The 26620-nt window shown below is 38.5% G+C and overlaps 2 protein-coding genes across 5 annotated transcripts; both read left to right on the top strand.

The window, feature by feature from the left end:
• Positions 1-3921: 3921 nt before the first annotated feature.
• On the top strand, positions 3922-12280 carry LOC114801987 (sodium- and chloride-dependent GABA transporter 2-like). 3 transcript variants are annotated; one of them, XM_029000558.1, is made up of 15 exons: positions 5809-6155; positions 6225-6287; positions 6526-6660; positions 6966-7106; positions 7217-7301; positions 7395-7527; positions 8341-8475; positions 8684-8787; positions 8886-9010; positions 9127-9239; positions 9336-9473; positions 9571-9673; positions 11031-11131; positions 11542-11712; positions 11812-12280. In XM_029000558.1, exons 1-15 carry the CDS (start codon positions 6125-6127, stop codon positions 11902-11904), a joined length of 1671 nt encoding a protein of 556 aa, XP_028856391.1. In that variant the 5' UTR covers positions 5809-6124; the 3' UTR covers positions 11905-12280. The 3 variants fall into 3 exon arrangements, with proteins under 3 accessions (XP_028856392.1, XP_028856391.1, XP_028856390.1); XM_029000559.1 differs by lacking the exons at positions 5809-6155; positions 6225-6287 and adding an exon at positions 3922-3942; XM_029000557.1 differs by having other exon boundaries at positions 5817-6287.
• Positions 12281-16983: 4703 nt separating this feature from the next.
• LOC114801988 (sodium- and chloride-dependent GABA transporter 2-like) lies at positions 16984-22687 on the top strand. 2 transcript variants are annotated; one of them, XM_029000561.1, is made up of 15 exons: positions 17011-17099; positions 17169-17231; positions 17468-17602; positions 17927-18067; positions 18178-18262; positions 18356-18488; positions 19323-19457; positions 19676-19779; positions 19878-20002; positions 20119-20231; positions 20329-20466; positions 20554-20656; positions 21558-21658; positions 22219-22389; positions 22489-22687. In XM_029000561.1, exons 1-15 carry the CDS (start codon positions 17069-17071, stop codon positions 22579-22581), a joined length of 1671 nt encoding a protein of 556 aa, XP_028856394.1. In that variant the 5' UTR covers positions 17011-17068; the 3' UTR covers positions 22582-22687. The 2 variants fall into 2 exon arrangements, with proteins under 2 accessions (XP_028856393.1, XP_028856394.1); XM_029000560.1 differs by having other exon boundaries at positions 16984-17231.
• Positions 22688-26620: the final 3933 nt, after the last annotated feature.

The raw sequence follows: 26620 nt of genomic DNA, 5'->3' as shown, positions 1-26620 counted from the left end.
CAGTATGATGCTGTGCTTATTGGCTGATTTTTTAGCTAGTCTCTGTTGACATTGATAATGACCATAATTACTAATAAGAAATCAGATTTTACATCAGAAAATTACAATGAGCCAGCTTTATTGGTCCTGTTGTGGACACCTTTTGCTACTGGCTTGAGCACAAGAGCCAAGAGGCATGTCATACTTTAAGCACACTTATTTTCTATTATACTTTCCCAAATCATACATGGTGTCTGCAATTTTGTCCTTTCTCTACCAATTTGGTTACCTGTCACAAAAACGGATTGATTATCTTACAGATTCCTGCATGCACAAACAGCTGTGCATGGACTTTACTGTATTCCAACATGTGGTGCATCTGTGTTAAGAGTGCTGAATTTATGTGTTAATTTAAATTATTAATTTAAATATAATGTCCTTCTTTCCCCAGGTATCCTTAATTGGCGCCTTGGCCAATTACAAGCCCCTGACATTTAACCGAACCTACAAATACCCGGGGTGGGTTAATGTGCTGGGCTGGATGATGACGCTGTCATCCGGCCTGGCGGTACCAGTACTGGCTGTCTACTTGCTGTGTACTGGAAAAGGAAGCCTGAAACAGGTTAGTTTAAGTTTTGATGGAACTTATACAGTATATGCATGCACAACCTTATTTGTTGGTCTGTAAATAAATAATGATGGTATTTCTCTCTCTTACCAGCGCTGCATTTATCTTTGTCAATGTGCTGATGACCTTCCTTTGACCCGGAAGCAGAGGGAAGAGCTTTCAAAGTTGATCCCAGATGCACTGTAGTTGCCGTGGGGAGCAAATAAAGCTTTGAAGAAGATGTTGGGACACCTAAGAGAAAATAATCTAGAATTCTTTGGTTTACTAAAAGTTGTTTGCATCAATGTGAAAATAATAACTAACATCTGAGTAATGAGCATTATCTTGCAAGTAAAACTGTACACATACATTATCTTAGATACCATAATAAAAGTAACGAGGAGTTACTAAAGGCTACTAACAGCAGTAGTGCCACCTTCAGGAAAAAAGGGGGCTGTTCAAGTTTTATGTGTCTAACATGTTGATCACGTATCATTCTTCTGTTCAAGAAATAAATTCATGACATTTTTAAGAAAGTTTCTGCCGCCCCTGTGAAACTGTTGATAAAGAAACATTAAAACAACACTGAAAGCAAAATTACTTATTTCAACACATTTTATATCAATCAAATTGTTTATGTTAATTGCTGAGTCGGGAAATGATCCTCACTTTCTCGTGCAATATTCTGACAAATGCTGGTTCCAGCTGTGGAACCTGCTCATTCTGGTCAGTACTGCAGGGTAGCTGGAAACTAGCTGCAGGACGTGCCCATGAACAGGGTATCAGTCTAGTATAGGGTGAACTGTATTCATGGGTGGAATGATTATAAACTCAAATATTTAGGATTTTCTCAAATCCACTAAAACATGTAAATTGAATGATCATTCCAAGTAAAAGGAACAGTTAAAAGAAAATCACAGAGAGTCAAATTACCACAGACTGCAATAGGAAATAACAAAGTGTCTGATAGTTTTGCAGATGGTGTTTACAGTCCCAACTCCATACCATGCAATAAAAATGATAAACAGGCAGCACACCTACTCAGTTCTTTGGTGGGACAGTGAGACTGTCCAAGTGACAAACTAGGAAATTTGACTGGATAGTCCAACAGCAACCAAATTACAATTCTTATCGCTACACTCCACAATCCCCAAAACAAGGAGGACGGCACAAGAACCACAGAACTCCCCTCTACAGGAGAACCATTAGTTACCACTGGAACTGAAGCAGCCAGGTCATAATGCAGTTTATGGAGCTCTGAACAGTCAAACTTGTCTGTAAATGTTGCAACAGCTCAATGATAAACTAAATAAATATTACAGAAGGGGTGAAGTTAACTAAAGTAGTGAAGATATCAGGGGACATAAGATCTTCTGCTTGCTTAGCACTGGCCCCTTGACTTCCACCCCATGTAAGGTCTGTTTTGGTTCAAAGTGTAACTTAGTTTGCTTGATATTTTGACTGACAGAACTAGGTGCAGCTGACATTACAGCAATAATCAGACCAGTTAGAGGAAGATGGAGCTCATGGAAGGAGAAGCAGCTGAGTGTGAGGAACAGAAAAGCAAGGCAAGCATCACAGAATTTCTCTTGACTGAGAATGTAAACATAGTTGGGCTAGAAATGTGTAGAAGTTCCCCTTCCTCTGCTGCAAGAACGGTGAAGGTTCCAAAAGAACAACTCTTTACAAAGCAATAGACTGTAATTTAAACAATTCCTGTATTACTGCTATTTTATATAACAGTAGTAACTGGCTGCAAAAAAAGGAACTAAAAGTCTAAAGTACAGTTCAAGGATACAGAAAAAAATTAATTCTTGGACTCCTCAAATTTACACATAAAGAACACTAGATTAATAAAAATTAATAAAAATTAAAAGCCAGAACTTACAGTCATCAATATGTTCATACAGTTAGAAAAAGCAGAAAATCTTTTTGTGTTCAGATTAGTCAACACATTTAGACTGACAAATATGAACCTGTCTTACTGTAATTTCCATGTGTGCTTGTTTCTTTGAATAAATTCAAACCCAATTCAGGATGGTACAAAGTGCTTCACATTGCTTTAGTACAAATACGTAATATGTTTGTACGACAAATGAACAGACATTTCTTGTGCTCTTTATTATGGTGGTTGTGATGAGGTTTTAAGGGCCGTTTTAAGAGGTTTTAAGGGCCGAGAACATACTCTAAAAGGAAATAAGGGAAAACCAGTGCGAGACCATATAATTAAACAGATGATTTAATAATAAATAAAAATTAAACAAATAAATAGCAGAAAGATAGACAACAAACACAGATAAGCTTCAGCAGTGGTCTAGTTCTACCATGAAGCCAGGCTGATGGTGATGAGTGTCATGACACGAACACAGACAGAGAACAGGGGACCAAACTAAGACATGAGCTGAACCCTAAAACAGAAGAGCCCACGCTGACCTAGAGACAGGGAGAACACAGACAGGGAAGAGACTGAAAGTAGAACTCAGACGTTGCTGTGAAGTTACAGTAGTTTCATGTTGGAAAATTCAACAGATATTCAGATATTCACTAAGCACAACCCTCCACAAAGACTTCTGTTTTACCTAATACCTAACCATATTTTATATTAATATTTTAAGAAATTGTGGAAAATTATCTCTTTTTTTCAGTAGCTTCCACACAAAGTGAGCATATGATTCAAAACCAATGTAGAGCTGTGCTGCTGCATGGAACTAGTCAGACGCATTTTGGTTTATTGAGGTTTTCTTCACCTTCAATTTTATACAAATTAAAGTCGTAATGCCTGAAATTGATTAGGATTTAACCGTTTAAGAACTAAATCTAGCTGCTTGGACTATAGGACTTAAGAACAGTTTTTACCCTCATTTTATTCGACTTTTCCACAGCAACACCTGAACACCAACATTACACCCACATTGTGTTACTCACACACAAACTGTACGTGCACACACTTAAATACTGACTGGAACACGCATATAGCACACTCGTGCTATAACTGTCATTGTACTTGCTGCTCAGTATTGTCATTTTGCCTCATCAGCCTGTTCTACCCTCCCACATGAAAATTGTTACTGTCTTACTTCTTCATATCTCACATCTCATATATTTTCTTGTAAACTTAGAACTTATGACTTCTTGTGAAGTGACAAATTTCATATTGCCAATTTATTTTCTTTCTACCTTGTAAACTTAAAACTTTTTAGCAGTTTTTAGCAGTGACTTGCATTTTACTGTAATGTTTTTCCCTGTGTTAACTTGCATATGACAAATAAAATTGAAACTGAACTACATTTCGATTTTTTTCACAATTATACGAAATGTTTGGAGATTCCCATATCTCTGCTACAGAAATGGTGGAGGTAAGTCTAAGTTATGTACAAGATACACTGAGATATATTGAACTGCTTTATTTTACACTAATCTTGTTACTGTAGTCTATACCACAAGGACTTTATGGTTTAAGATGCAGTAATGTATGAACATTTAAATATCATGTTTCATAACCACAACTCTAACCTTATGTACACACGAACGGACAACATAAGAAAGATTTTGTTAAAACGTATATATTACTTTGTACTGAATTTAGTTTTCAAGGTGCTTTCTTGGTGCCCTACGTGGTGGTTGTGGTGACCTGTGGGATCCCCCTGTTTCTTCTGGAGAGTGCGATGGGTCAGTACACACAGCAAGCAAGCATCACCTGCTGGGAGAAGTTCCCAATTGCTCAGGGTGAGTGGGGAAGAAACTTTCTCATCTGTTCAGGTCAATTTATTCAAGGATTCATAGTAGTTATTGTCATGTGTATGGAAGAAATTAAATTTCTCTGTAAAATGAAATTCTTTCTTTGCTGTCCATGTACAAGTTAGGTAAAGTTTAATATATAAACACAGTGAAGGTTTCTGTGCTTGTGGTATTATTGCTGTTAGGCTATATGGGTGTTGTAAAAATGTTTTTGAATGGAGATTTGAAGAAGATAGCCTAATATTCATTAGAAACAATAAATGTACTGTTTGTCTCAAAGGGATCGGCTACACAAGTATTATAATGAGGGTCTATAAGTGCATTTCTTACGTCATCATCCTTGCATGGGCACTTCTGTACCTGTGCTTCTCTTTCTACGCCAAACTGCCCTGGGCCAGCTGTGGCCACACCTGGAACACAGGTATGAACACTGACTACATCTTGCCATGTGTAACAACAGCAGCATAACAGTAGTGCAACAGCTTCAATAAATTAAGAATAATGAACTAAAATATATTTCACTTCCTGTAGAAAGTTGTGAGGACTTTGACGCACTGAACAAATATAACCAGACTATAAACACCAACTCGACCTCTCCAGCAACTGAATTCTGGGAGTAAGTTTTTTAAGTCAAACACAGAAGGAATCTTTAAGTACACTGGAAATGCAAACAGAATTCCAGACATTCTAACAAACAACGTATCTCCAGACGGCGTGTGCTGGCAATCTCAGGTGGTATTGAGGAGCTGGGCAGTGTTCGGTGGGAGATCCTCCTCTGCGCCATTGCCATGTGGGTCATTTGTTACTTCTGCATTTGGAAAGGTGTGAAGTCTACAGGAAAGGTTGGTGTTTAGGCTTCAAATGTAAATATCAAACAGTAGTAAACTAGAAATAGTAAACTTTCAATGACTACAAGAACTTTAATTTTGAGCATGTTGACTTAGACGGAGAGTGAAACAGGTTTGATGCAGACAGGAAGAAAACTTTCACAATGAAAGTAGACAAGTATTTTGGTTCCCAAAATGTCCCATCTCTGCGCCGCACTATTCTACCGACCTATCAACGTGACAGGGACAACCACATGGACTCCATGGAACTACAGCCTGGCACATCATACACGGTCCGAGCTGTGACACATATTAGAAAATGTGTGGAAAATTTTTGCCTCTTTGGCTGAGTGGAAATCAGACGTGCCCATCTCACAAAACAATACAAAAAACATCATTTATCATTGTAGAAAATAATAAAGGACTCTCTGTACTGCCTTGAGGCTTTACATTTTCTGGGTATTTCTGCGAAAAGCTCTTCCCTACTCTAATTTGAAGTGTTCTTACCTGCCAAAAATTCCTGAACCATCTGTACACTTGGCCTGAGATGAGTAATTTACAAAGTTTAATTAACAATCCGTCCTTCCACATTATATTGTTTGCTTTCTCAATGTCACAAAAGAAACACACACACAAACACACACAGACACCAGGACAACATCTAGGTAAAACAGAACCGAGCAATATGACCCTAAAGTGAAGGGCTTCAGATACCAACATTTTAAATGTAAAAATGAAACAACAACAATTCAATTAATTCAGTTTATTGATATTGCAATTAAATTATTAAATTAATATAACAGACACCTTTTGTTCTCCTTCCATGCCAAACTGCCCTGGGCAATCTGTGATCACACCTAGAACACAAGTAGATTTAGTTAAGATGTTTCTTAGATTGAGTTCATAGTCATGACTGGAAAAGCCAGCATTGAGATCAGGGACAGGAAGCTTTAATCAGACCAGACTAAAGAAGATGGAACTTGTGAACTGTGAAGAGGTTGAGGGTAGGAGAAAGAAAATTAAAAAAAGAGGGCAATGGAATAGCAATATAGAATTTTTCCTGGTTGTCGCAGGGAACATAGTTGGATTAGGAAATGTTTGGAGATTCCCATATCTCTGCTACAGAAATGGTGGAGGTAAGTCTAAATTATGTACAAGATACACTGTGATATATTGAACTGCTTTATTTTACACTAATCTTGTTACTGTAGTCTATACCACAAGGACTTTATGGTTTATGATGCAGTAATGTATGAACATTTAAATATCATGTTTTATAACCACAACTCTAACCTTATGTACACACGAACGGACAACATAAGAAACATTTAGTTAAAACGTATATATTACTTTGTAATGAATTTTCTTTTCAAGGTGCTTTCTTGGTGCCCTATGTGGTGGTTGTGGTGACCTGTGGGATCCCCCTGTTTCTTCTGGAGAGTGCGATGGGTCAGTACACACAGCAAGCAAGCATCACCTGCTGGGAGAAGTTGTGCCCAATTGCTCAGGGTGAGTAGGGAAGAAACTTTCTCATCTGTTCAGGTCAATATATTCAAGAATTTAAGGATTCATGGTAGTTATTGTCATGTGCATGGAAGAAATCAAATTTATAATTTCTTTATAATGAAATTCTTTCTTTGCTGTCCACATACAAGGTAGGTAAAGTTTATTAAATGAACACAGTGAAGGTTTCTGTGCTTGTGGTATTATTGCTGTTAGGCTACATTGGTGTTGTAAAAATATTTTTGAATGGAGATTTGAAGAAGATAGCCTAATATTCATTAGAAACAATAAATGTACTGTTTGTCTCTAAGGGATCGGCTACACGGGTATAATAATGAGGGTCTATAACTGCATGTCTTACGTCATCATCCTTGCATGGGCTCTTCTGTACCTGTGCTTCTCTTTCTACGCCAAACTGCCCTGGGCCAGCTGTGGCCACACCTGGAACACAGGTATGAACACTGACTACACCTTGGCATGTGTAACAACAGCAGCATAACAGTAGTGCAACAACATCAAAAAAATAAGAATAATGAACTAAAATATATTTCACTTCCTGTAGAAACTTGTGAGGACTTTAACGCACTGAACAAATATAACCAGACTATAAACACCAACTCGACCTCCCCAGCAACTGAATTCTGGGAGTAAGTTTTTAAAGTCAAACACAGAAGGAATCTTTAAGTACACTGGAAATGCAAACAAAATTCCAGATATTCTAACAAACAACGTATCTCCAGACGGCGTGTGCTGGCGATCTCAGGTGGAATTGAGGAGCTGGGCAGTGTTCGGTGGGAGATCCTCCTCTGCGCCATTGCCATGTGGGTCATTTGTTATTTCTGCATTTGGAAAGGTGTGAAGTCTACAGGAAAGGTTGGTGTTTAGGATTCAGTTGTAAAAATGAAACAATAGTAAACTGGAAATAGTAAATTTTCAATGACTACGAGAATTTTCATTTTGAGCATGTAGACGGAGAGTGAAACCGGTTTGCTGCAGACAGGAAGAAAACTTTCACAATAAAGGCAGACAAGAAAGCATGAATTCACAAGACGGGGGATTAACTTGTAACAAAGACACGTAAAACATGGACAAACATTCAATGACCCAACAAGGACTAAAAATGAGGGGGCCATTATACAACAACAGGTGCCGACAGTCAGGTAATCCGGGACTGTGATGCCCATGGGAGTCCTGATCATCCCAGCTCCATAAGAACTGTGAAGCAGCACCCAGTATGGGCTGCAACATTGATGTGGACATGCACATAACTCTCCTTAGGTTTGTTCCAGTTTATGTTACTGGCCTTATTGCCACATGCCTTTGGGTCTGTAATTGTTTATCCTTTGTTTCCTTTGTTTAAGCCCTTGTGCCACTTTTGTTTGTATTTATAATCAAGTACTTTTCCAAAATTTCCCATCTCTGCGCCTCACTCTTCTACCGACCATGGCAACCACATGGACTCCATGTAACTACAACCTGGCACATCCTCCACGGTCTGAGCTGTGACACAGTTATGTTATAAAATGATTGGAAACGTTTGCCTCTTTGGCTGATCAGACATCTCACAAACCTTTAGTTAAAATGAGCAGATCCAATATAAGCCTGGATGCTGTTAGAGCGTCTGGGTGCAACACAGTGAAATCCTGATTAACCCCAAAATGCTGGATCTGGTTGCTCTATTTTCAGGTGGTGTATTTTACAGCCACTTTCCCATACGTGATGCTGCTGGTGTTGCTGATCAGAGGGTTGACTCTGCCTGGTGCCCTGCAGGGGATTGTGTACTATCTGAAGCCTGACCTCACCCCACTTCTAGATCCTCAGGTTACTTTGAACAACATGTATGAGATGTCAAAGCATTCAAAACAGAACTTTTCCAAGATAAAATGTAGATCTCACAAACCCCATGGTTGTTAGTTTGAATCATTACTTGGACCTTGAGTGGGTGGAGTTTGTATTCTATATACCGAGTTTTTAAAAATATCTTTTGATAAAAATACATCATATAACAGGTCTGTGTGTTTTCATGCAGGTGTGGATGGAGGCTGTAACTCAGGTCATCTTCTCCTTCGGTGTGGGTGGAGGACTGTTGGCTTCACTATGCAGCTACAATCCATACAACAACAACTGCTACAGGTATGATTTAGAACCAGTCAGTCCTCAAAAATCTCAAATCAAACCGCACCCCTCTAATATACATAAATTAGCATCCTAAATCCGAACCTCTCTGGCAGGAACTGTTTCTGGCTCTGTTTGTTGAACGCTGCTACCAGTTTGGTGGCTGGATTTGCAGTATTTTCAGTGCTGGGCTTCATGGCTCATGAATACAATGTTGGCATTGCAGAAGTTGCAGAGTCAGGTACTGTACTTATAATGGCTTGGGAGTATCTATATAAAACAAACAATATAAGTAATCAATAGTGTTCAAAATAGATAATGCTTGTGGCTACATGAATAACTTTTTTCTTCTTACAGGTCCTGGTCTGGCATTCATTGCGTACCCTCAGGCAGTGGCCATGATGCCTTTACCCCAGCTGTGGGCGATATGCTTCTTCATCATGATTATATTGCTTGGCCTGGATTCACAGGTGGCATCAAAATGTGTACACACACACACACACACATAAATACACACACTAACAAACAAACAAACAGATATTAACTGTTGGATGCATAAACTCTAGTTTGTTATGATGGAGGGGGTGATAATGCCAGTGATTGACCTGGCTCCCACTGTGCTGCGCAGACCTGGACGAAGAGAACTTTTACTGCTGGTCTTCAGCCTCTTCTGCTTCAGCATAAGTATCCTAATGATTACAGAGGTGATCAGAGCACCAAATATAAAGTTAATCTGATTGTAGTCATTTGTATGATTTGTGTCTATAATTGCTTGTCTATAAATAAGCCTTTTCCCTGTAGGGTGGGATGTATGTCCTGCAGGTCTTTGATTACTATGGCATGAATGCATCTTCCAAACTCTTCCTCTCTAGTCTTCAGTGTCTCACAATGGGCTGGATATTTGGTAAATAATAAATAATTGCAGTAAAATCAAAGAACGTCCTTATGCTGTAAATGCAGTGGTGTGCCTTCTCTGTTTAATTAATGGTTTTATGTTGTTTAAATGTTTCAGATCATCAAAAAATAATATACAGTACAGGCCAAAAGTTTGGACACACCTTCTATTTCAAGGTGTTTTCTTTATTTACATGAACATTTACGTTGGTAGATTCTCACTGAAGGCATGCTGTGATTACTGCTTTGCACACACTTGGCATTCTCTCGATTAGCTTCAAGAAGTCGTCACCTGAAGTGGTTTTCCAACAGTCTTGGAGTTCCCAGAGGTGTTTAGCACTTTGCCTTCACTCTACTGTCCAGCTCACCCCAAACCATCTGGATTGGGTTCAGGTCCAGTGACTGTGGAGGCTAGATCTCCACTTTTTGTTAAGTACATAACTCCACATGTGTTCATTCATAGTTTTGATGCCTTCAGTGAGAATCTACCAATGCAAAAGGTCATGAAAACAAAGACAACACATTGAATGAGAAGGTGTGTCCAAACTTTTGGCCTTTAATGTATACTAGTCAAAGATTACTGTCACAGCTCAATAAATGAATCATGTAAATAAGACCTGCCTGACAAAGTGATGTACACCAAAATATCCTCAAAAACCAGACATCATGCTGAGATCCAAAGAAAATTAGGAACAAATGAGAAAGAAAGTAATTGAGCTCTATCAGTCTGGAAAAGGTTATGAAGCCGTTTCTAAACCTTTGGGACTCCCAGCGAACCACAATTAGTGAAAACATGTAACAGTGGTGAACTTTCCCAGGAGTTACCTGTCGATCGGGGCAGAGTTCATGACAAGAGAAAGGGATGGGGAGCCAAGACGAAAAGCACTGCTGAGCAAAAAGAATCACTGCATTTCAGAAAAAGAACATCAGAAAAAGAACATCATACCAACATATTTTTTATGGTCAGGGGCTGTTTTGCTGTTTCATGGCCTGAAAGACTTGCTGTGATTAATGGAATTAGGATTTCTGCAGTTTAACAAAACACCATGAAGGAGAATGTCCCTCTATCTGTCCATGACCTCAAACTGAAACCAACGTGGATTCTGCAACATGACAATGATCCAAAACACACCAGCAAGTTCACCTCTGACTGGCTGAAGAAAAACAGAATGAAAACTTTGGAGTGGCCTAATCGAAGTTCTGACCTGAATCCTATTAAGATACTGTGGCATGACCATGAAGTACAACAATTTTGTTGTTCAAAATTCCCACTTTTGATGATCTGAAACATTTAAATGTGACACATGAATAAAGTACTATACTACTCTAGTTACGCCAGATAGAAAACGTGCCTTTCCATCTTCCAGGAGCGGAGCGCATGTGTGATGCAATTGAAGACATGACAGGAGTGAGACCCAGCCGCTTCTTCAGTTTCTGCTGGCGCTATCTGACACCACTAGTATGCACAGTGAGTTCCTCTCTTATTCTCATTAGTGGTTCTGACAATTTTTAAACATGATGACACTGTTAATTCCACACATGTATGACCCATAGTGATTCTAATTAATCCAGTTGAAAATATATCAGTATGATGCTGCACTTATTTTTTTAGCTAGTCTCTGTTGTTATGGATAATGACCTTATTCATTACAAAAAAGAAATCAGATTTTACATCAGAAAATTATAATGAGCCAGCTTTATTGGTCCAGTTGTTGCCTGGCTTGAGCACAAGAGCAGAGAGCCTGCATGCACAAACAGCTGTGCATGGACTTTACTGTAATCCAACATGTGGTGCCTAAAATTCCTAACTGCATTTGTCTATGAGTGCTGAATTTATGTGTGACTTTAAATTATTCCATAATGTCCTTCTTTCCCCAGGCATCCTTCGTTGGCTCCTTGGCCAATTACAAGCCCCTGACATTTAACCGAACCTACACATACCCGGTGTGGGTGAATGTGCTGGGATGGATAATGATGCTGTCGTCCAGTCTGGCGGTACCAGTACTGGCTGTCTACTTGCTGTGTACTGGAAAAGGAAGCCTGAAACAGGTTAGATTAAATTTTGATGGAATTTATATATGCATGTACAAGTTTATTTGTTGATCTGGTCTGTAAATAAATAATGATGGTATTTCTCTCTCTTACCAGCGCTGCATTCATCTTTGTCAATGTGCTGATGACCTTCCTTTGACCCGGAAGCAGAGGGAAGAGCTTTCAAAGTTGACCCCAGATGCAATGTAGTTGCCGTGGGGAACAAATAAAGCTTTTAAGAAGATGTTGGGACACCTAAGAGAAAATAATCTAGAATTCTTTGGTTTATTAAAAGTTGTTTGCATCAGTGTGAAAATATTAACTAACATCTGAGTAATGAGCATTATCTTGCAAGTAAATCTGTCTATTATCTTAGAGATACCATAATAAAAGTTAATCATGAGGAGTTACTAAAGGCTACTAACAGCAGTAGTGCCACCTTCAGGAAAAAAGGGGGCTGTTCAAGTTTTATGTGTCTAACATTTTGATCAAGTATCTTTCTTCTGTTCAAAAAATAAATTCATGACATTTTTAAGAAAGTTTCTGCGGCACCTGTGAAACTGTTGATAAAGAAACATTAAAACAACACTGAAAGCAAAATGACTTATTTCAACACATTTTATATCAATCAAATTGTTTATGTTAATTGAGTCGGGAAATGATCCTCACTTTCTCGTGCAATATTCTGACAAATGCTGGTTCCAGCTGTGGAACCTGCTCATTCTGGTCAGTACTGCAGGGAAGCTGGAAACTAGCTGCAGGACGTGCCCATGAACAGGGTATCAGTCTAGTATAGGGTGAACTGTTTTCATGGGTGGAATAATTATAAACTCAAATATTTAGGATTGTCTCAAATCCACTAAAACATGTAAATTGTATGATCATTCCAAGTAAAAGGAACAGAAAATCACAGAGAGTCAAATTACTACAAACTGCAATAGGAAATAACAAAGTGTCTGATAGTTTTGCAGATCACTCCCAACTCCATACCATGCAATAAAAATGATGAACAGGCAGCGCACCTACTCAGTTTTTTGTTGGGACAGTGAGATGCAAGACTGTCCAAGTGACAAACTAGGAACTTTGACTGGATAGTCCAACAGCAACCAAATTACAATTCTGATCGCTACACTCCACAATCCCCAAAACACGGAGGACGGCACAAGAACCACAGAACCACAGAACACAGAACCATTAGTTACCACTGGAACTGAAGCAGCCAGGTAATAATGCAGTATGTGGAGCTCTGAACAGTCAAACTTGTCTGTAAATGTAAAAACAGCTCAATGATAAACTAAATAAATATTACAGAAAGGGTGAAGTTAACTAAAGTAGTGAAGATATCAGGGGACATAAGATCTACTGCTTGCTTAGCACTGGCCCCTTGACTTCCACCCCATGTAAGGTCTGTTTTGGTTCAAAGTGTAGCTTAGTTTGCTTGATATTTTATAGTTGGGTTAGAAATGTGTAGAAGTTCCCCTTCCTCCGCTGCAAGAACGGTTAAGGTATGTTTTCCAAAAGAACAACTCTTTACAAAGCAATAGACTGTAATTTAAACAATTCCTGTATTACTGCTATTTTATATAACAGTAGTAACTGGCTGCAAAAAAAGGAACTAAAAGTCTAAAGTACAGTTCAAGGATACAGAAAAAAATTAATTCTTGGACTCCTCAAATTTACACATAAAGAACACTAGAATTAATAAAAATTAAAAGCAAGAACTTACAGTCATCAATATGTTCATACAGTTACAAAAAGCAGAAAATCATTTTGTGTTCAGATTAGTCAACACATTTAGACTGACAAATATGAACCTGTCTTACTGTAATTTCCATGTGTGCTTGTTTCTTTGAATAAATTCAAACCCAATTCAGGATGGTACACAGTGCTTCACACTGCTTTAGTACAAATACGTAATATGTTTGTACGACAAATAAACAGACATTTCTTGTGCTCTTTATGGTGGTTGTGATGAGGTTTGTGATGAGGCTGTTTTCAGAGGTTTTAAGGGCCGAGAACATACACTAAAAGGAAATAAGGGAAAAAGGCTGGTCAACCCAGTGAGAGTCCATATAATTAAACAGATGATTAAATAATAAATAACAATTAAACAAATAAATAGCAGAAAGATAGACAACAAACACAGATAAGCTTCAGCGGTGGTCTAGTTCTACCATGAAGCCAAGCTGATGGTGATGAGTGTCATGACACGAACACAGACAGAGAACAGGGGACCAAACTAAGACATGAGCTAAACCCTAAAACAGAAGAGCCCACGCTGACCTAGAGACAGGGAGAATACAGACAGGGAAGAGACAATCTGACTGAAAGTAGAACTCTGCGGTGAAGTTACAGTAGTTTCATGTTGGAAAATTCAACAGATATTCAGATATTCACTAAGCACAACCCTCCACAAAGACTTCTGTTTTACCTAATACCTAACCATATTTTATATTAATATTTTTAAAAATTGTGGAAAATTATCTCTTTTTTTTCAGTAGCTTCCGCACAAAGTGAGCATATGATTCAAAACCAATGTAGAACTGTGCTGTTGCATGGAACTAGTCAGACGCATTTTGGTTTATTGAGGTTTTCCTCACCTTCAATTTTATACAAATTAAAGTCGTAATTGCCTGAAATTGATTAGGATTTAACCATTTAAGAACTGAATCTAGCTGCTTGGACTATAGGACTTACCCTCATTTTTTTTTACTTTTCCACAGCAACACCTGAACACCAACATTACACCCACATTGTGTTACTCACACACAAACTGTACGTACACACTTAAATACTGACTGGAACGTGCATCTACACTCTACGTGCTATAACTGTCATTTACTTGCTGCTCAGTATTGTCAGTTTGCCTCATCTGCCTGTTCTACCCTCCCACATGAAAATTGTTACTGTCTTACTTCTTCATATCTCACATATCATATATTTTCTTGTAAACTTAGAACTTATGACTTCTTGTGAAGTGACAAATTTGATATTGCCAATTTATTTTCTTTCTACCTTGTAAACTTAAAACTTTTTAGCAGTTTTTAGCAGTGACTTGCATTTTACTGTAATGTTGTTCCCTGTGTTTACTTGCATATGACAAATAAAATTGAAACTGAACTACATTTCGATTTTTTTCACAATTATACAAAATGTTTGGAGATTCCCATATCTCTGCTACAGAAATTGTGGAGGTAAGTCTAAGTTATGTACAAGATACACTGAGATATATTGAACTGCTTTATTTTACACTAATCTTTTTACTGTAGTCTATACCACAAGGACTGTATGGTTTAAGATGCAGTAATGTATGAACATTTAAATATCATGTTTCATAACCACAACTCTAACCTTATATACACACGAATGGACAACATAAGAAAGATTTTGTTAAAATGTATATATTACTTTGTACTGAATTTAGTTTTCAAGGTGCTTTCTTGGTGCCCTACGTGGTGGTTGTGGTGACCTGTGGGATCCCCCTGTTTCTTCTGGAGAGTGCGATGGGTCAGTACACACAGCAAGCAAGCATCACCTGCTGGGAGAAGTGCCCAATTGCTCAGTGTGAGTGGGGAAGAAAATTTCTCATCTGTTCAGGTCAATTTATTCAAGGATTCATAGTAGTTATTGTCATGTGTATGGAAGAAATTAAATTTTTCTGTACAATGAAATTCTTTCTTTGCTGTCCACATACAAGGTAGGTAAAATTTAATATATGAACACAGTGAAGGTTTCTGTGCTTGTGGTATTATTGCTGTTAGGCTATATGGGTGTTGTAAAAATGTTTTTGAATGGAGATTTGAAGAAGATAGCCTAATATTCATTAGAAACAATAAATGTACTTTTTGTCTCAAAGGGATCGGCTACACAGGTATTATAATGAGGGTCTATAAGTGCATTTCTTACGTCATCATCCTTGCATGGGCACTTCTGTACCTGTGCTTCTCTTTCTACGCCAAACTGCCCTGGGCCAGCTGTGACCACACCTGGAACACAGGTATGAACACTGACTACACCTTGGCATGTGTAACAACAGCAGCATAACAGTAGTGCACCAGCTTCAATAAATTAAGAATAATGAACTAAAATATATTTCACTTCCTGTAGAAAATTGTGAGGACTTTGACGCACTGAACAAATATAACCAGACTATAAACACCAACTCGACCTCCCCAGCAACTGAATTCTGGGAGTACGTTTTTTAAGTCAAACACAGAAGGAATCTTTAAGTACACTGGAAATGCAAACAGAATTCCAGACATTCTAACAAACAACGTATCTCCAGACGGCGTGTGCTGGCGATCTCAGGTGGCATTGAGGAGCTGGGCAGTGTTCGGTGGGAGATCCTCCTCTGCGCCATTGCCATGTGGGTCATTTGTTACTTCTGCATTTGGAAAGGTGTGAAGTCTACAGGAAAGGTTGGTGTTTAGGCTTCAAATGTAAAAATCAAACAGTAGTAAACTAGAAATAGTAAACTTTCAATGACTACAAGAACTTTAATTTTGAGCATGTTGACTTAGACGGAGAGTGAAACAGGTTTGATGCAGACAGGAGGAAAATTTCACAATGAAAGTAGACAAGTACTTTGGTTCCCAAAATGTCCCATCTCTGCGCTGCACTATTCTACCGACCTATCAACGTGACAGGGACAACCACATGGACTCCATGGAACTACAGCCTGGCACATCATACACGGTCCAAGCTGTGACACATATTAGAAAATGTGTGGAAACTTTTGCCTCTTTGGCTGAGTGGAAATCAGACGTGCCCATCTCACAAAACTATACAAAAAACATCATTTATCATTGTAGAAAATAATAAAGGACTCTCTGTACTGCCTTGAGGCTTTGCATTTTCTGGGTATTTCTGCGAAAAGCTCTTCCCTACTCTAATTTGAAGTGTTCTTACCTGCCAAAAATTCCTGAACCATCTGTACACTTGGCCTGAGATGACTAATTTACAAAGTTTAATGAACAATCTTTCCTTCCACATTATATTGTTTGCTTTCTCAATGTCACAAAAGAAACACACACACAAACACACACAGACACCAGGACAACATCTAGGTAAAACAGAACCGAGCAATATGACCCTAAAGCGAAGGGCTTCAGATACCAACATTTTAAATGTAAAAATTAAGCAACAACAATTCAATTAATTCAGTTTGTTGATATTGCAATTAAATTATTACATTAATATTACAGACACCTTTTGTTCTCCTTCCATGCCAAACTGCCCTGGGCAATCTGTGATCACACCTAGAACACAAGTAGATTTAGTTAAGATGTTTCTTAGATTGAGTTCATAGTCATGACTGGAAAAGCCAGCGTTGAGATCAGGGACAGGAAGCTTTAATCTGACCAGACTAAAGAAGATGGAACTTGTAAACTGTGAAGAGGTTAAGGGTAGGAGAAAGAAAATTGAGGAAAGAGGGCAATGGAATAGCAATATAGAATTTCTCCTGGTTGTCGCAGGGAACATAGTTGGATTAGGAAATGTTTGGAGATTCCCATATCTCTGCTACAGAAATGGTGGAGGTAAGTCTAAGTTATGTACAAGATACACTGAGATATATTGAACTGCTTTATTTTACACTAATCTTGTTGCTATATACTATACCACAAGGACTGTATGGCATATGATGCCATAATGTATGAACATTTAAATATCATGTTTTATAATCACAACTCTAACCTTATGAACACACAAATGGACAACATAAGAAATAATCTGTTAAAACGTATGTCACTTTGTAATGAATTTTATTTTCAAGGTGCTTTCTTGGTGCCCTACGTGGTGGTCGTGGTGACCTGTGGGATCCCCCTGTTTCTTCTGGAGAGTGCAATGGGTCAGTACACACAGCAAGCAAGCATCACCTGCTGGGAGAAGTTGTGCCCAATTGCTCAGGGTGAGTGGGGAAGAAACTTTCTCATCTTTCTCATCTGTTCTCATTTCTCATCTGTTGAATATATTCAATAATTCAAGGATTCATAGTAGTTATTGTCATGTATATGGAAGAAATTAAATTTCTCTGTACAATGAAATTATTTCTTTGCTGTTGACATACAAGTTATGTAAAGTTTAATATATGAACACAGTGAAGGTTTCAGGGCTTGTGGTATTATTGCTGTTATATATAGGCTATATGGGTGTTGTAAAAATGTTGTTAAATGGAGATTTGAAGAACATAGCCTAATATTCATTAGAAACAAATGTACTGTTGTTCTCTAAGGCATTGGCTACACAGGTGTTATAATGAGGGTCTATAACTGCATGTCTTACATCGTCATCCTTGCCTGGGCACTTCTGTACCTGTGCTTCTCTTTCTACGCCAAACTGCCCTGGGCCAGCTGTGGCCACACCTGGAACACAGGTATGAACACTGACTACACCTTGGCATGGGTAACAACAGCAACATAACAGTAGTGCAACAGCTTCAAGAAATTAAGAATAATGAACTAAAATATATTTCACTTCCTGTAGAAAATTGTGAGGACTTTGATGCACTGAACAAATATAACCAGACTATAAACAGCAGTTTGACATCTCCAGCAATTGAATTCTGGGAGTAAGTTTATAAAATCAAACACAGAAGAAAGCTTTAAGGACACTGAGAATGCAAACAGAATTCCAGATATTCTAACAAACAACGTATCTCCAGACGGCGTGTGCTGGCGATCTCAGGTGGCATTGACAAACTGGGCAGTGTTCGGTGGGAGATCCTCCTCTGCGCCATTGCAATGTGGGTCATTTGTTACTTTTGCATTTGGAAAGGTGTGAAATCTACAGGAAAGGTTGGTGTTTAGTATTCAAATGTAAAAATGAAACAATAGTAAACTTTCAATGACTACAAGAATTTTAATTTTGAGCATGTAGACAGAGTGAGACAGGGTCGATGCAGACAGGAAGAAACTTTCACAATGAAAGCAGACAGGAAAGTTGTAAGAAACTTGTAACTTGTAAGAAAGACACACAATACATTGACAAACATTCAATAACCCGACAAAGACTAAAAATGAGGGGGCCACAACAATAGGTGCAGACAGTCAGATAATCAGGGGCTGTGACGCCCATGGGCTAAGGGTTAAGCACAACGGGTGCTCCTGCACATGATTATGGAGTCCTGATCCATCCCAGCTCCATAAGAACCATGAAGCAGAACCCAGTATGGGATGCGACAATGATGTGGACATGCACATAACTCACCTTAGGTTTGTTCCAGTTTATGTTCCTGGCCTTATTGCCACATGCCTTTGGGTCTGTAATTGTTTATCCTTTGTTTCCTTTGTTTTAGCCCTTGTGCCGCTTTTGTTTGTATTTATAATCAAGTACTCTGCGCCTCACTCTCCTACCGACCTACCAACCTACCAATGTGACAGGGGCAACCACATGGAATCCATGGAACTACAGCCTGGCACATCATCCACGGTCCGAGCCGTGACACAGTTATATTACAAAATGTGTGGAAACGTTTGCCTCTTTGGCTGAGTGGAAATCAGACGTGCCCATCTCAGAAATCTTTAGTTAAAATGAGCAGATCCAGTATAAGCCTGGAGGCTGTTAGAGAGTCTGGGGTGCAACACAGTGAATTCCAGATTAACCCTTAAATGCTGGATCTCTATTTTCAGGTGGTGTATTTTACAGCCACTTTCCCATACGTGATGCTGCTGGTGTTGCTGATCAGAGGGTTGACTCTACCTGGTGCCCTGCAGGGGATTGTGTACTATCTGAAGCCTGAACTCACCCCACTTCTAGATCCCCAGGTTACTTTGAACAGCCTGTATGAGTTGTCAGTTTTAAAGCATTCAAACCAGAACTTTTCCGACATAAAATGCAAATCTCACAAACCCCATGGTTGTTAGTTTGAATCATTGCTTGGACCTTTAGTGGGTGGAGTTTGCCTTCACTATACCCAGTTTTTAAAATTCTTTTTTTGATAATAAAATGAAATCATATAATAGGTTTGTGTGTTTTCATGCAGGTGTGGATGGAGGCTGTAACTCAGGTCTTCTTTTCTTTTGGTGTGGGTGGAGGAGTGTTGATTTCACTGGGGAGTTACAATCCATACAACAACAACTGCTACAGGTATGATTTAGAACCCGTCAGTCCCCAAAAATCTTAAATCAAACCACACCCCTTTAATATCCCCAAATTAGCATCCTAAATTCAAACCTCTCTGGCAGGAACTGTTTCTGGCTCTGTTTGTTGAACGCTGCTACCAGTTTGGTGGCTGGATTTGCAGTATTTTCAGTGCTGGGCTTCATGGCTCATGAATACAATGTTGGCATTGCAGAAGTTGCAGAGTCAGGTACTGTACTTATAATGGCTTGGGAGTATCTATATAAAACAAACAATACGAGTAATCAATATAGTTCAAAATAAATTATGCTTGTGGCTACATGAATAACTTTTTTCTTCTTACAGGTCCTGGTCTGGCATTCATTGCGTACCCTCAGGCAGTGGCCATGATGCCTTTACCCCAGCTGTGGGCGATATGCTTCTTCATCATGATTATATTGCTTGGCCTGGATTCACAGGTGGCATCAAAATGTGTACACACACACACACACACACACACATAAATACACACACAAACAAACAGATATTAACTGTTAACTGATGCATAAATTCTAGTTTGTTATGATGGAGGGGGTGATAATGCCAGTGATTGACCTGGCTCCCACTGTGCTGCGTAGACCTGGACGTAGAGAACTTTTACTGCTGGTCTTCAGCCTCTTCTGCTTCAGCATGAGTATACTAATGGTTACAGAGGTAATCAGAGAACCAAATATAAATTCAACATATTGTGGTCTGTTGTATGATTTGTGTCTATAATTGAATAAGCCTTTTTTTCTGCAGGGTGGGATTTATGTCCTGCAGGTGTTTGATTACTATGGCACGAATGCATCCTCCAAACTCTTCCTCTCTAGTCTTCAGTGTCTGATAATGGGCTGGATATTTGGTAAATAATAATTAATTGCAGTAAATTCTATGAAAGTCCTTATGCTGTATATGCAGTGGTTTGGAAAAGTGCTTTCTTACTTGTTTTAAGTTTTTTAAATGTTTTAGATAATCAAACAATAATATATACTAGTCAAGGATTACTGTCACACCTCAATAAATGAATCACTTAAATAAGACCTGCCTGACAAAGTGTTGTAGACCAAAATATCATCAAAAGCCAGACATCATGCTGAGATCCAAAGAAAATTAGGAACAAATGAGAAAGAAAGTAATTGAGCTCTATCAGTCTGGAAAAGGTTCTAAACCTTTGGGACTCCAGCGAACCACAATAAGTGAAAACATGAAACATTGATGAATTTTCCCAGGAGTTACCTGTCGATCAGGGCAGTGTTCATGACATAAGAAAGGGATGGGGAGCCAAGACGAAAATTTTTGGAGAGTGTGTCTCATTAAATCTGTAAAAGTAACACTGCATTTCAGAAAAAGAACATCATACCAACAGTTAAATATGGTGCTTCAGGACCTGAAAGACTTGCTGTGATTAATGGAATTATGAATTCTGCGGTTTAACAAAAGGAGAATGTCCCTCTATCTGTTCATGACCTCAAGCTGAAACCAACGTGGATTCTGCAACATGACAATAATCCAAAACACACCAGCAAGTTCACCTCTGACTGAAGAAAAACAGAATGAAAACTTTGGAGTGGCCTAATCAAAGTTCTGACCTGAATCCTATTGATATGCTGTGGCATGACCATGAACCATGAACTACAACAATTTTGCAAAGTCGGCCAAATTTCACACTTTTGATGATCTGAAACATTTAAATGTGACACATGAATAAAGTACTATACTACTCTAGTTACGCCAGATAGAAAACGTGCCTTTCCATCTTCCAGGAGCGGAGCGCATGTGTGATGTAATTGAAGACATGACAGGAGTGAGACCCAGCCGCTTCTTCAGTTTCTGCTGGCGCTATCTGACACCACTAGTATGCACAGTGAGTTCCTCTCTTATTCTCATTAGTGGTTCTGACAGTTTTTAAACAGGATGACACTGTTAATTCCACACATGTATGACCCATAGTGATTCTAATTAATCCAGTTGAAAATATATCAGTATGATGCTGTGCTTATTGGCTGATTTTTTAGCTAGTCTCTGTTGACATGGATAATGATCATTGATAATGACCATAATTACTAATACGAAATCAGATTTTACATCAGAAAATTACAATGAGCCAGCTTTATTGGTCCTGTTGTGGACACCTTTTGCTGCTGGCTTGAGCACAAGAGCCAAGAGGCATTTCATACTTAAAGCACACTTATTTTATATTATACTTTCCCAAACCATACATGGTGTCTGCTATTTTGTCCTTTCTCTACCAATTTGGTTACCTGTCACAAAAACGTATTGATTATCTTACAGATTCCTGCGTGCACAAACAGCTGTGCATGGACTTTACTGTATTCCACCATGTGGTGCATAAAAATTATATCTGCATCTGTGCTGAATTTATGTGTTAATTTAAATTATTCCATAATGTCCTTCTTTCCCCAGGTATCCTTAATTGGCGCCTTGGCCAATTACAAGCCCCTGACATTTAACCGAACCTACACATACCCGGGGTGGGTTAATGTGCTGGGCTGGATGATGACGCTGTCATCCGGCCTGGCGGTACCAGTACTGGCTGTCTACTTGCTGTGTACTGGAAAAGGAAGCCTGAAACAGGTTAGTTTAAGTTTTGATGGAACTTATACAGTATATGCATGCACAACCTTATTTGTTGGTCTGTAAATAAATAAGGATGCTATTTCTCTCTCTTACCAGCGCTGCATTCATCTTTGTCAATGTGCTGATGACCTTCCTTTGACCCGGAAGCAGAGGGAAGAGCTTTCAAAGTTGACCCCAGATGCACTGTAGTTGCCATGGGGAACAAAAGAAGCTTTTAAGAAGACGATTTGTTGGGACACCTAAGTGAAAATAACCTCTAATTCTTAGGTTTATTAAAGGTTGTTTGCAAAAAAAGGATCTGTGTGAAAATAATAATTAACCTCTCAGTAATGAACATTATCTTGCAAGTAAACCTGTACACATACATTACGAGGAGTTACTAAAGGCTACTAATAGCAGTAGTGCCACCTTCAGGAAAAAATGGGAGTTGGGCGGTTTTATGTGTCTAACATGTTGATCATACGTTATTCTTACGAAAATTTCTGTGGTCCCTATCAAACTGTTGATAAAAAAACAAAACTGAAAGCAAAATGACTAATTGCTAAGTCGGGAAATGATCCTCACTTTCTCGTGCAATATTCTGACAAATGCTGGTTCCAGCTGTGGAACCTGCTCATTCTGGTCAGTATTGCAGTGTAGCTGGAAACTAGCTGCAGGACGTCCCCATGAACAGGGTATCAGTCTAGTATAGGGTGAACTGTTTTCATGGGTGGAATAATTATAAACTCAAATATTTAGGATTTTCTCAAATCCACTAAAACATGTAAACTGTACAATCATTCCAAGTAAAAGGAACAGAAAATCACAGAGAGTCAAATTACTACAGACTGCAATAGGAAATAACAAAGTGTCTGATAGTTTTGCAGATCACTCCCAACTCCATACCATGCAATAAAAATGATGAACAGGCAGCGCACCTACTCAGTTTTTTGGTGGGACAGTGAGATGCAAGACTGTCCAAGTGACAAACTAGGAACTTTGACTGGATAGTCCAACAGCAACCGAATTACAATTCTTATCGCTACACTCCACAATCCCCAAAACAAGGAGGACGGCACAAGAACCACAGAACTCCCCTCTACAGGAGAACCATTAGTTACCACTGGAACTGAAGCAGCCAGGTTCTCATGCAGTTTGTGGAGCTCTGAACAGTCAAACTTGTCTGTAGATGTTGCAACAGCTCAGTGAAAAAAAAAAATACAGAAAGGGTGAAGTAGTGGAGATATCAGAGGACATAAGATCTTCTGCTTGCCCCTTGACTTCCACCCCATGTAAGGTCTGTTTTGGTTCAAAGTGTAACTTAGTTTGCTTGATATTTTGACTGACAAAACTAGGTGCAGCTGACATTATAGCAATAATCAGACAAGTTAGAGGAAGATGGAGCTCATGGAAGGGGAGGCTGAGTGTGGGGAACAGAAAACCAAGGCAAGCATCACAGAATTTCTCTTGACTGAGAATGGAAACATAGTTGGGTTAGAAATGTGTAGAAGTTCCCCTTCCTCTGCCACAAGAACGGTGAAGGTACGTTTTCCACAAGAACAACTCTTTACAAAGCAAGAGACTGTAATTTAAACAATTCCTGTATTACTGCTATTTTATATAACAGTAGTAACTGGCTGCCAAAAGGAACTGTCTAAAGTTAAGTAAAGTTCAAGAATACAGAAAATAATGCAATATTATTATTTTATTTACACATAAAGAATGAATACAAATTTAAAACAAGAACTAGCAGTCATAAATATGTTTATACAGTTACAAAAAAGCAGAAAATCATTTTAGATTAGTCAACAGATTTAGACTGACAAATATGAACCTGTCTTACTGTAATTTCCATGTGTGCTTGTTTCTTTGAATAAATTCAAACACAATTAAGGATGGTATACAGTGCTTCACATTGCTTTAGTACAAATACATAATACTGTATGTGGTGAATTTCAGTGTGCAAGAGGTTTTACATACACAACAAATAAAATAAGGAAAAGGCTGGTAAACCAAGTGAGAGACCATGTAATTAAACATATGATTAAATAATAAATAGCAATGAAACAAATAAATAGCAGGAAGACAGACAACAAACACAGATAAGCTTCAGCGGTGGTCTAGTTTTACCATGAAGCCAGGCTGATGGTGATGAGTGTCATGACGCGAGCACAGACAGAGAACGGGACCAAACTGAACCCTAAAACAGAAGAGCCCACACTGACCTAGAGACAGGGAGAACACAGACAGGGAAGAGACGATCTGAAAGTAGAACTCAAGACGCTGCGGTGAAGTTACAGTAGTTTCATGTTGGAAAATTCAACAGATATTCAGATATTCACTAAGGACAACCCTCCACAAAGACTTCTGTTTTTTCTTTCAATACCTAACCATATTTTTGAGGGTTTGGGGCCAGATTAGTGTAGAACAGTGCTATTGCATGGGACTATTTAGACACACCTCATTTTTTGGGATTTTCTGCACCCTTCGTTTTATATCAATATTTCCAAAAATTGTGGAAAATTCTCTCTTTTTTTCAATAGCTTCCACACAAAGTGAGCATATGATTCAAAACCAATGTAGAACTGTGCTGCTGCATGGAACTAGTCAGACGCATTTTGGTTTATTGAGGTTTTCTGCACCCTCAATCTTATACAAATTAAAGTCGTAATTGTCTGAAATTGATTAGGATTTAACTGTTTAAGAACTGAGTCTAGCTGCTTGGACTACAGGACTTAAGAACAGTTTTTACCATCAGGCCATTCGACTCCTCAACAGCAACACCTGAACACCAACATTACACCCACATTGTGTTACTCACTCACAAACTGTACGTGCACACACTTAAATACTGACTGGAACATGCATCTACACTCTACGTGCTATAACTGTCATTGTACTCATTGCTCAGTATTGTCAGTTTGCCTCATCTGGCTGTTCTACCCTCCCACATGAAAATTGTTACTTTTTTACTCCTTCATATATCACCCTTCTCTTGTAGACGTATAACTTGTGACTTCTTGTAAAGTGACAAATTTGATATTGCCAAACTGTCTGTTTTTTAGCATTGTTTTTAACAGTGACTTGCATTTCTCATCATACAAATTTTACTGTAATGTTTTTCCCTGCGTTAACTTGCATATGACAAATAAAACTGAAACTGAACTATTCAAACCATTTCAAACTTTTTTTTTACATTTATCCAAAACTTTTTTAATTCACCCATGTAATTTTTCATCTAACCACGTTCCCCAAAACATTTAATTGAAACGTTTGATTTTGAAGTCTTGATTGCAAAATCTTTGAAAAAGTTTACCTTTGTTTTGTCACAGAAAATTTATCACCTCACTTTGTATCTTCTATTTTCATAATGTTCCTTCCTATTTTCCAGATTGTGAACATCTGCAAACAGCGAAAACCCCACCCCATTCTCAACATCACCAAAAACATAATTTATCATTGTAGAAAGTAATAAAGGACTCTCTGTACAGCCTTGAGGCATTGCAATTTCAAAAAAGTATTTCTGCGAATATCTCTTCCCTACTCTAATTTGAAGTGTTCTTACCTGCCAAAAATCCCTGAACCATCTGTACACTTGGCCTGAGATGATTTACAAAGTTCCACATTATATTGTTTGCTTTCTCAATGTCAAAAAAGAAATACACACACACAGACAGACACCAGGACAACATCTAGGTAAAACATAACTGAGCAATATGACCCTAAAGCGCAGGTCTGTAGATACCAACATTTTACATGTAAAAATGAAGCAACAACAAACTTTCAGTTTTCATTGTGAGCATGTAGCAGTAAACAGAGAGTGAGACTCAAACACAGTTTCAGAGAAATGAATTCAGTTCATTGATATTGCAATTAAATTATTACATTAATATAACAGACGCCTTTTGTTCTCCTTCCATGTCAAACTGCCCTGGGCAAGCTGTGATCACACCTGGAACACAAGTAGATTTAAATAATTTCTGACTGGCAAAGCATTGAGATCAGGGACAGGAAGCTTTAATCAGACCAGACTAAAGAAGATGGAACTTGTGAACTGTGAAGAGGTTGAGGGTAGGAGAAAGAAAATTAAGGAAAGAGGGCAATGGAATAGCAATATAGAATTTCTCCTGGTTGTCGCAGGGAACATAGTTGGATTAGAAAATGTTTGGAGATGTTAAAACTTAAATTACCTTGTACTGAAATTTCATTTCAAGGTGCTTTCTTGGTGCCCTACGTGGTGGTTGTGGTG

This window comes from Denticeps clupeoides, chromosome 13 (genome assembly GCF_900700375.1).
Source record: "Denticeps clupeoides chromosome 13, fDenClu1.1, whole genome shotgun sequence".
Taxonomy (NCBI): Eukaryota; Metazoa; Chordata; class Actinopteri; order Clupeiformes; family Denticipitidae; genus Denticeps; species Denticeps clupeoides.
The sequence above is the reverse complement of the archived record's forward strand: the minus strand, read 5'-3'. Positions and strand labels throughout refer to the sequence as shown.

Coding starts and splice junctions, on each gene's coding strand:
- LOC114801987 (XM_029000557.1), top strand. CDS start 6,125: ATGGAACTTGTGAACTGTGAAGAGGTTGAGGGTAGGAGAAAGAAAATT. Junction 11,132..11,541: donor TGACACCACTAGTATGCACA/GTGAGTTCCTCT, acceptor TTCTTTCCCCAG/GCATCCTTCGTTGGCTCCTT. Junction 11,713..11,811: donor GAAAAGGAAGCCTGAAACAG/GTTAGATTAAAT, acceptor CTCTCTTACCAG/CGCTGCATTCATCTTTGTCA.
- LOC114801988 (XM_029000560.1), top strand. CDS start 17,069: ATGGAACTTGTAAACTGTGAAGAGGTTAAGGGTAGGAGAAAGAAAATT. Junction 18,068..18,177: donor TGGCCACACCTGGAACACAG/GTATGAACACTG, acceptor CACTTCCTGTAG/AAAATTGTGAGGACTTTGAT. Junction 20,657..21,557: donor GATAATGGGCTGGATATTTG/GTAAATAATAAT, acceptor TCCATCTTCCAG/GAGCGGAGCGCATGTGTGAT.